Source organism: Berghia stephanieae, chromosome 9 (assembly GCF_034508935.2).
Source record: "Berghia stephanieae isolate SIO BIC M18660-M18661 chromosome 9, UCSD_Bste_1.3, whole genome shotgun sequence".
In the NCBI taxonomy this organism is placed as follows: domain Eukaryota; kingdom Metazoa; phylum Mollusca; class Gastropoda; order Nudibranchia; family Aeolidiidae; genus Berghia; species Berghia stephanieae.
Window position 1 is genome coordinate 39,671,200 of NC_088368.1, and position 11,256 is coordinate 39,682,455.

The 11,256-nt window shown below is 38.2% G+C and overlaps 3 protein-coding genes across 5 annotated transcripts in view; 1 reads left to right on the forward strand and 2 right to left on the reverse strand.

Annotated features, from left to right (window-relative positions):
- Positions 1-11,256, reverse strand: part of LOC144980234 (uncharacterized) — a 240,613-nt gene that overhangs the window by 70,059 nt on the left and 159,298 nt on the right. The gene's annotated exons all lie outside the window — the stretch shown is intronic.
- Positions 1-11,256, forward strand: part of LOC144980233 (uncharacterized) — a 164,917-nt gene that overhangs the window by 65,961 nt on the left and 87,700 nt on the right. The window lies entirely within an intron of this gene.
- On the reverse strand, positions 3,418-6,150 carry LOC144979387 (putative cytochrome P450 12a5, mitochondrial). The gene has a single exon (XM_078926036.1). It carries the CDS (start codon positions 6,094-6,096, stop codon positions 4,486-4,488), a length of 1,611 nt encoding a protein of 536 aa, XP_078782162.1. The 5' UTR covers positions 6,097-6,150; the 3' UTR covers positions 3,418-4,485.

Here is an 11,256-nt window from a genome sequence, read left to right on the forward strand (position 1 = left end):
AAAAAAAAAAAAAAAAAAAAAAAAAAAAAAAAAAAAAACAAAAAACAAAAAACAAAAAAAAAACAAGGACATATACCTGAGTGACGTCAATTTCATTCTATCTATAAAACACACTGACACAGATCGTGACTTTCGAACTCATGGACTGATACTGACCGTAGCCCGACACTAGAACATTGGCCTTCGTAAAGTTATGGCCTGACACGGCCAAAATATGACGTCAAAATGCCAGTCTTTTGCCACAAAAGAAAACAAATCGTGAGTTGTATTCAATAGTTCAACCAATGAAATAACTTGTTTCCATGAGCTCTACTAACGACAACTCACTAGACGATGCAAAAACCAAATAATGACGTCAAACTGCCAGTCCTTTTGGATTTCAGTGTCAGGCTATAACATAACGATGGACACGCTAGAACCCACGAGGACTTGTAGTTTGACGCCATTTTAAAGGTTTTTGCACCGTGTAGTGAGTTGTCGTTAGTAGAGGTCAAGGAAACAAAGAATTCCATTGGTTAACCTTTTGATTACAACTCACGATTATTGACGTTATTTTTTGCTCAAGGCCAAGCTATAGATAGTATGCAGATGACGTCACTCAGGCCTTTATTGTTTTTGCCATCCGCGTTTGTGAGTTGTTCTCACTAAACTGTATTAACCAGACTATAAAAGTTCATGGTTACACAGAGTTTGTGTGTTGGTCCGTTATACTTCCGGATGGCAATGTTGTGAACTCCTAGGCCAAGCGCATTCTATCTATAAGATTGATGGCAACGAACTGACCAACAGAAAATGACGAAGAAGACGAGTCTTTCAACCACAATATAACAAAATCTTGAGTTGTATTCAATAGTTCAACCAATGGGATCACTTGTTTCCTTGACCACTACTAAAGACAACTCACTAGGCGGTCCACAAACCTTATAATGACATACAAATATTATGGGTCTTTGTGGGTTTTCGTGTCGGGCTATAGATAGTATGCACAAAGCTAAGAAGTTCACAACATTGCCATCCGGAAATATAACGGACCAACACACAAAACTGCGTGTAACCTTGAACGTCTATAGTCTGGTTCGTACAGTTTAGTGAGAATAACTCATAAACGTGGATGGCCAAAAACAATAACAAAGACCTGAGTGACGTCAGCTTCGTTCTATCTATAAGATAATGATTGCTACGCACGTATTGTAAGAATGTAGTTGACGTCACTCGGGTCTTTGTTATTGTTTCTTGCCATCCACGTTTATGAGTAATTCTCACTAAACTGTCTTTTAAAAGTTCATGGTACACAGAGATTTGTGTGTTGGTCCGTTATACTTCCGGATGGCAAGTTGTGAACTTCTCAGCCAAGCGCATACTATCTATACAAACATTTGCCTTCGTTAACTCATAGACTGACACTGACCAACATGTTACGTCAAAAGACCAGTCTAAGACCACTAAAAGAAAACAAATCGTGAGTTGTACTCAATAGTTCAACCAATGGGATTATTAGTTTCCTTGATCCTTTAAGAGCACAACTAATATTATGTAAACACTGTCTATTTGGAAAGGGAGGGAGAGGGGAGATCGATGGTTTCTATGAGTGAAAATAAACTGCTTTTAAAATCTAATAAAATCATTAAAGTTATAATTGATGCTATGCTTTTAGTGAAAAATCTCATGACATCCGCCAGCTTGATAGGACGTGGCAAAACATAAAACTATGTTCAACCATAAACGTTTATAGTCTGATTGATAGAATATAGAGAGTACTGCTCATAAAAATGACTGCCAAGAAACAATAACAATGAGCTGAATGACGTCAATGTTGTTCCTTTTTTAGATACAATTAAATTGACGTCACTCGGGTTTTTGTTTTAATTTTTTGCCATCCGTGTTTATGAGTAATTCTCACTAAACTGCATTATCCAGCCTATAAAAGTTCATGGTTATACAGACTTTTGTGTGTTGGTCCGTTTTACTTCCGGATGGCAAGGTTGTAAGCTTCTTAGCCAAGCGCAAATTATCTATAGATAGTACGACGTTGGCGTCACTCAGGTCTTTGTTATGAACTGTATTATTGAGACTATAAAAGTTAATGGTTACACATAGATTTGCGTGTTGGTCAGTTATACTTCCGGATGGCAATGTTGTAAGCTTCTTAGTCAAACGCATACTATATATATTGTGGAATGGACTTTGTAATCATTCTTTGTCAACCAATAAAGGGGAAGAGATTGATGGATAATGCATTCACTGAATAAAGTATAGTAAGATTAGATGAAATGTAACAAAATATGATATAATATTATGATATAACACAATTCTATGTCAACCATCCTAATCATATTCATTTAAGGGCTTGTTTGTTTCTAAGGGTTTTACGACGCTTGCAACATATTATGGTCGTATCAGCGCCAGTAAAAAGGAAGAAAGTGGGTCAGTAAAAAGTTCTAGAATTACAATTAAAACAAACAAGAAAAGGTAAGACAAATGGGAAATGGTTCAACTAGGGAACAATTGAATATTCCAAGAGTACACCATCAAAGTACTTAGTTAGAGATCACCTAAAAGTCTCATCCAGAGACAAGCACAGGTCCCCACTAAGAGCAAAACACCCAAATGTTTACAAATCATCAATATTATGTATATATATAACATTATACAGTGTATAACAGAAAGATGTTTTACAAAACAAAATGTCATCTCCCGAAACTCAAACTATAAATTTGACTGTTTCCCTCCGAGCTAGGGTATCAGGCAAGTGCCAGGACAAAACCAAATAATCCAATTCCATGACAAAGACAAAAAGTATGTTGGAAAACAGATAAAGGGGGATAGAAGACACACCAAGGGCCTTCCTGCCCACTATAGGAGGTCAGGAATCCCACCTAGCATTTAGGGGCTAAATAGGTCTAAAGACCTTTAAATATCCCGCCATGATATAGAAGGAACGAAGAAGACGTTATCCAGGTTTTTGTTATTGTTTTTTTTACTGCCTGTTTGTGATAAGATCTCACTACATTATTTAAATCATACTATAAACGTGAAAGGTTACACCGAGTTGTGTGACTTGTTGATATGTTTAATCCTGCTGGCAGATGTTGCGAGTGATTTACCTAAAGGCATGGTATCAATATTCAAATATAAATATATGATAGTTAATACAAATAAAAATGAAGATCAAATTGTCCTATGGATAATATAAGTACACAATATATATATATATATATATATATATATATATATATATATATATATATATATATATATATATATATTAATGAATGAAAAATAATATCATAGTTCTATAAAAAAAAACAGCATAAACAAAAAGAACAAAATACGTAACAAAGAACGTTTCGGGCTCAAAACCCTTCTCCTACCCGATAACATGAAGTAATACTGGCATGGTTGAAGAAGAGTTTTGAGGCCGAAACATTTCGTGGGTGGTATTTTGTTCATTTTCAAAGATGTTATACTAATTATTTTGAATGACTTTTTACAGTCCCCACCATCTAGCAGGTTTTAGTATCGCTGCAACATCTTGTATACAAACAAAAGGTCAAGGTTGTTTGTTTTTAAAGGTTTTACGGCCATTGCGACACATTTAAGTCAATTCAGCGTCTGCAATAAGGAAGAACATTGAATAATCAAAATAAATTATACAGTCCTTTGAATTAGATTATTTTTCCATAGAGACGAAATACATCTTTCAACAAATGTCTGAAACTAATCTCCCCTTGTGTTTGTAACATGTGAATGAATAAAATAAATCATTATAATCTATATTGGAAAGGCATTATTGCCCATGCTTGGGAGCACTTCAGCAGATGATGATGATGATGATGATGATGATGATGACGATGATGATGATGATGATGATGATGATGATGATGATGATGGTGATGATGATGATGATGATGATGATGATGATGATGATGATGATGATGATGATGATGATGATGATGATGATGATGATGGTGATGATGCTGATGATGATGATGATAAAAATAATAATGATGAGTATGATGTTGACGAGTTGTATTCATTCAGTAATTCAACTGATTGGATCATTTATCTTTTCCATGTACACCACACCACAGACGACAATTAACAAGACACTGCGGTACTCTGTACTTGACAAAACATACAAATACGTTAGAAACAACTTATTACTAAATTCTGCAGTGACTCATAGACCCGTTTGCAATAATATGACTTAACCCCCTCCATCCTAGAGATTTTTGCTACTTTTCAAAATTAGAAAAAAAAATGTATTAAAAATAAGCATCTGCATAGATAGTTTTATTCACATACCATTAACATGTAAAAATTAAGAACATTATCTTTGATATTACGCCTATAATTTGTCTCAGAAAAAGCAATAAATAGGCAAAGGGTAAATGTAACCCCGGGTATACAACATATATAGTCGGTGTAAGGGTTGGGAGAGTTAAAATCTTTAGACCCGAAGCTGATGTGGTTTCAGCTTGAATTCTATTTCGTTTCCAAAGGGGTAAAAGTAAACTTGAGTGGCTTTACAGGTTTTCGAAAAAGTCGATATTCAAACTCCGTGTCCACACTTTTCGCTGCCAAACCAACTTTCATCTTATGTAGCAGTTTTGTGACAATGAGAAACAACTCCTGTTCAAAGAGGCGTCTTCCAGGGCATGAGCGGACTCCCATTCCAAAAGGAAGCAAAGCCCAACTACTGTCACTATCAGCTTTACGTTTTGAATCTCCCTTTACATCACGCCCTTGTTTATTTTGTCGCAGCCAACGTTCTGGTATGAAATCAAGAGGATTTTCAAAAACGTTTTCGTCACGACACGCTTTGGCACTGTAGATATATATGTGGACACCGGCTGGTACATTGTATCCCCCAAGTACAATATCCACTGGTAAAACCCTAGCAGGTCCAAATGGAACAAGACTTTTACATCTGTAAACTTCTTTTACACAAGCTTTCAAGTAACGCATTTTATCCAAGTGTTCTTGCGTTACGTTAGTGTTGTTTTCTTCTTTGCCTAGAACGTTTTGAATTTCCTCTCTGAGCTTGTCCTGCTTGTCTGGGTGTTTGGCCAGAGTGTGTAAGACAACTTGTATCGCCGATGCTGATGAGTCCACAGCCGCTGCGTAAACTCCATCTATAATTAATGCCACTTTGTCTTCTGTCGTGTCTTTGAGTAATGACCAAATCATATTCGGCTCATCAGAAACCGTTTTTCCATCCTTTTCTTTTAAGTAGATTTTTTCCCTGGCTTCCCTTACATATTTCAAGGTCAAATCGGACAAAGTGTTCAAAGCCAACTCGAACACTTTGTAATCTTTGCTTCTGAAAAACCTGAAGGCATTAGATTTCCCAACTCCAGTCAAGTACAGTTTGTCAAACATATCCCAGGTTGCTTTTTGCATTGACTTCGTTTCTTCAGATTGTATCTCGTCTAAGAATCCAAGTCTTCTGTTAAAGACAGCTGTACCTGCACTTTCGGCTACGTACGCCATAAAAACTTCCTCGGATGTGTGGTTTTCCATAATGTTTCCATTGGTCACCATCTTAATGAAATCGTCAGCAACGTCATTCATAATGGGAAGATACTGGGACAGCTGTCTGGGTCTCATTAACATTCTCTGTAACGGCGCACGGTGTTCCCACCATTCTGGACCGTCTATGTTTGCAATATTGCGTGGCCTGTTCGTACGCTTGTGGTAGACCTCAAAAATTTCAAAGTGAGGCCTGACGGGGTACTTGCCTTCGTTCCGCAACATATGCGCCACGTCTTTGGGATCACTGATAACAATGCCTGGAACGTTTAACCGAATTTTGAATATCGAGCCGTACTTATTTACGAACTCCTGGAATAGAAGGTGTGCAGTCCCAGTTGTGTATTTGGTAAACGGTTTCAGATGGAAAAGGAATCCAATATAAGGTAAGTTGTAAATACCAGTGGGACCTGGAATAGCCTCAAACGGCTTTGCTGGTATTTGTTCAGACTTGATTTCATCCACTGGACAGGACGTAGTTTTAGCTGACACTGAGCACCAACGTAGATAGTTATTGATTCCCGGACATGTCCTGTTTTTCCCAATCTTCAATAGTGAAAACATGTTTGTAGTTGTTGTAATGGAGAACAGTATCTTTGAACGTTTTATCTGTTTGCCAAAAGTCTGCAAAGCAAAGAAAACAAGAAAGGGTTTAGAGCCTCTGCCTGTAGCTGGATCCAAAAGGCATGTCAATATTTTAACATATAAATCTGTCATGTTTAACTCTGCTTCACTTTCTTGGCATTCTTTTCTTTTTGTGATAGTATGTTCAAGAAGACCAGGACATGAATGGAATTCAAACAACTTTATAACACTTATCCTCTCATTTATCAATATCTAATCACTGTTCCTGCCATAGCGATATGCCGTCGCACTTATGCACACAATAGGACTGGGTCTATCTTAAATTTGAGACAAATAGATAACAAATCTTTTAATCCTTTTGAGTAGATAAAATATTGATATTTCCTTTAAGCAAATTACATTACGTACTTAAAGTACAGTATGGGGGCCAAGTGGCTGAGTGGTTAACGCATTGCACTTTGACCAAGAAGGTCCCGGTTTTGAGAACCGCTTCAGGCACTTTCGTTTATTTTTCCTTGGGCAAGATTATTAACCTCGATTTGCTTACTCAGACAACATGTATGATTCCAGTTGACATCAGACATCATGTTCAATGGCTTATCTATATTCCATCATGGGATATTCCTAGGCGATGATATCTTATGGTGTGAAATGTATCTCATTTTTAACCAATGAGGTCCGTGTCACTGATTCCAAAATTCTCAAAAAGACTGTTACATAGAATGGGGTGATCTATTCTGTCGAAAACTGCAGACAGGTTGAGTTTAGTAAGAACAGAGACTTCTCCTCGATCGCAGGCAACTATAAATTATTGATAATTTATAGTAAAGCAGTCTCAGTGCTGTGATCAGCAGATCACATAATCTTACACTGCTCTGTGACAAGATTGGCGGGAGGTTTCGAGGCTGTCCTCAAATGTGGTGACGATTTTAAAGACTGGTTGGAGGCTTCTCAAATGTATCCAAGACATGTACGAAGGTAATAAGACAGTGGTAAGAACTGCTGTTAGCCAGCTGAACCATTTAATGTAATATTAGGTCTATACCAGGAATCTCCACTCAGTCCACTGCTGTTTGCATTAGTAATGGATATTCTCACAGAACAAAGTCGGTGTAAGGCTCCATTGAAAAAGATGTTTCTGGACGACGTGGTTCTTTTAAATGACACAAAAGCTGAGGCGGAAAAGTAGCTGAAGGGCCGGACAGGTGTGGGAAAGAAGGGGATTAAGGGTAAGCAGTTAGAATACAGAGTTTTTGTACATGGAACAGGCAGCAGGACCGCCAATAAAGATAGGAGAAGAGGACGTACCATGACAAAACAAATCAAATACCTAGAACAACTGTACAGGGAGATGGAGGCAATGGGATGGATGTTAAGGAGAGGATCTTGGCAGGCTGAAATAATTGGAGGAAGGTAACTGGAGTTCTGTGTGACTCCGCAATTTCCGCAAAGTTGAAAGATCCAAAAAAAAAAAAACATCTGTTGTAAGACCAGCAATGTTGTATGGATTAGAGACAGAAGCTAAGACAAATATAACAATATAAAGAGGTTGAGGTAGCAGAAATGAGGATGTTGAGATGGTCTCTTTGCTGTACAAGAAAATATAAATTAAAGTCAGAAATGAACGAATTCGAAGGTTGACTAAAGTGATGAATGTTTTCGTAAGGATAAGACAGTAGTAGTAGTAGTAGTAGTAAGCTTCGTAGTCCGAATGAGGCTTCCTGAGAATTGTGTGATCCAGCCAAAGTCGATAACTCTAGCTGCTCTCTCCATCAATGTTGTTAATTGTTTCCATTGTTCACGGTCCTGGGCCAGAGTTTTGAGGCTGTCAAGATCTTGTTGTGACTTTAGTACGGAGGGCACTGCAGTATTTCTTAGTTCTTCAGGGATTAATTAGGCATAATCTGAATCCAGAAATTTCTGAAATGTAGAGAGGTCCTGGTTCAGGGTAGTTACTATTGGTGTTAGTGGTCTCCCTACATAGTTGTTGCCATTAAGGAACTATTGTGTCATTGCAGTTTGGGCTGGGATGTTATCTTCTCGACGTAAAATGTGACCAAATAGCCTCCATCGTTGCTCTTTTATTATTGTACTCAGGCGTTAGACCCTGGTTTTTTTCATAGATAGGAGAGAAGATAGATTGAAATGGTTCGGACATGTTAAGAAGACGAGAGAAGGAAAGTATTGGATATACAATACGCTTCAATAGTCGTTATGTCACTTCCCGCGTAATGACGCATGATAACTCAGTAACTGGCTCTACTATCGGAACAATGGCGGACGCCCTTATATAATATTTCTCCGACGAGCATAAAAGCGTAACCAGAGGAGAAAAACTGATCATGCTTTGACTTTTACACATTTTGATAACAAGACATATGAAAAGTTCTAGCCAGCATGAAGAATAAAAAGTGCCGATTTTATTTGTTTAGAACCACGATGGCCACCTTTGCTGGGCGACGTGACATCCAATTGGCGGGGTGAAAAAAAAGGGACGGCCAAAGACTAGGTGGCTGTATCGTAGCCATCGTTAACTTATAGCCTGACACTATAACCCTCCAAGACTTTTAGTTTGACTTCAATTTTTAAGTTTGTGTAGCGTTCTAGTGAGTTGTTAATGGTACTCACCGATATTATTTTTTTTTCGGACATAGATAACGCTGTTAACGGCCAGGCACCCATTTTACACATGGGTACGGCGAGAAAATGTGAGTTAAGAGCCCTCTCCAAGGACTCAACCATGCACTGAGCAAGGCTCGAACCCAGGACCTTCCAATCCGAAAGCGAGTGTCATACCAGACGACAACATAGACGCACTTTCAGGCTTAACGGCTTCAAAACAACATCCACAAGCACATACTTCATTAAAACAACAAGGCACAACATTGAACAAACCTGCCCCGTGGGGTGGTTCTTTATCAAAATGCACTTATTTGCAGGTCTGATAACCCAATTCCTAATGGGCCCATTGTTGTAATGAAAATCTCGCAAAATGACGAAAAATATTGTCCACTACAACACTGTTAAACTAGGCCCATCAATAAATGGGTTCGGATGATAGACCTGCATATAATATGTACAGGCGGGTCTTTAATGATGCTATGACTGTAGATAAATTACTCATAAAATCCGCCAGCCATATCAAACGTACCAGCACCACACTTATACATAACCCTTAACTTTTATAGTCTGATTGGTATAATTGGATTCAGTAGTCTGATGTCACACGCCCGGCAACGGCGGCCATCTTGGTTCTAAACAAAGAAAATCATTACTTTTTATTCTTCATGCTGGCTAGAACTTTTCATTCCCTTTTCATATGCCTTGTGATCAGAATGTGTAAAAGTCAAAACATGATCAAATTGATGGGGTTTTTTTCCCCTCTGGATACGCGTTTAAGCTCGCCGGAGAAATATTTCATACGGCGTCCGCCATTGTTCCAATAGTTTAGAGCCAGTGTTACTAAGTTACCATACGTCATTAGGAAAGAAGTGACGTTACAACTGTTGAAGACTATTACATGATGACTTGTCACCGAACAGGTTGTATAAAACAATAACAAAACGCCGATTGATGTAACCTTCGTTCTTGTAGAATTATTCTTTATCCACCAATCAAACGACTGAATTTTGTAGATAAAGAATTCCCTTAATAATGTTGTGTCAAAAACGCAAAGCTTTTAAAGAAATATGAAAAATAACAATTTCTGAACACTTCAATAACAATTCAATGATTTAAGTCTATAGATAGTATGCGATTGGCTAAGAAGTCATAACATTGTCATCCGGAAGTATAACGGACCAACACACACAACTGTGTGTATCCATGAAAGTTTATAGTCAGGTTAATACAGTTCAGTGAGCATTACTCATAAACGCGGATGGCAAAAAACAAAAACAAAGAGCTTTCCCGAGTGACGTCATCTTCGAACTATCTATAGCTGGAACAAAATTGACGTCACACGGCTCTTTGTTATTCTTTTTTAGACAGCCATTTTAAAGGGAAACAAAGTCGACCTGAACTCGGAACGCAACGGGTTATTTCCCTTGCAAATAGTGTGCTCTCATTATCCGAGTTATCGGGACCACGAACAGTTGATACGCCTTTCACTATATGCATGCATATTTGTATAGATAGAACGGTTGACGTCAATCAGGTGTCTGTTATTGTTTTGTTTTTGTTTTTTTCTACCCGGGTACATGAGTAATTCTCAACTGTATAGATAGTTTGAAGTTCACGTCACTCAGGCCTTGTTCTTGTTTTTTACAACCCACGTTTATGAGTAATTCTCACTAAACTGTATAGATAGTTTTAAGATGACGTCAAGCAGGTCTTTGTCATTATTTTTGGTCATCCGCGTTTATGAGTATTTCTCACTAATCTATATTAACCAGAATATAAACGTTCAAGGTTACACACAGTTTTGTGTGTTGGTCCGTTATACTATCGGATGGCAATATTGTGAGTTCTAAGCCAAGGGCATATTATCTATATGGGAGTGGCGATAGCTCACTTAGTATAGAATATCCCATATTATCTATATGGCAGCGGCGATAGTCCATTTGGTACAGAATAGCCCATGTTATCTATAGATAGTTCGAAGATGACGTCACTCAGGTCTTTGTTATTGTTTTTTGCCATCCGCGTTTATGAGTAATGCTCACTGAACTGTATTAACTTGACTATAAACGTTCATGGATACACACAGTTTTGTGTGTTGGTCCGTTATACTTCCAGATGGCAATGTTATGAGCTTCTTAGCCAAGCGCATACTATCTATATGGGAGTGGCTATAGCCCATTTGGTACAGAATAGACCATCTTATCTATATGGGAGTGGCGAAAGCTCATTTGGTACAGAATAGCCCATATTATATATATGGGAGTGGCATTAGCTCATTTGGTATAGAATAGCCCATATTATATATATGGGAGTGGCGATAGCCCATTTGGTACAGAATAGCCCACTCGCTTCACACGCAAAGGGACCGAGTTTGATCCCAGGTGCGGTCAACCCCCCCCCCCCCATCCCCGCCCTGTGAACCCAGCAGTGATGGGTAGCTGGTTCTAGTTTTCTATTATTTCTGGCGGAAAGTTCTTTGCGATAAACTACCGTCCTATCCAGAGAGAGGAGAGCAAG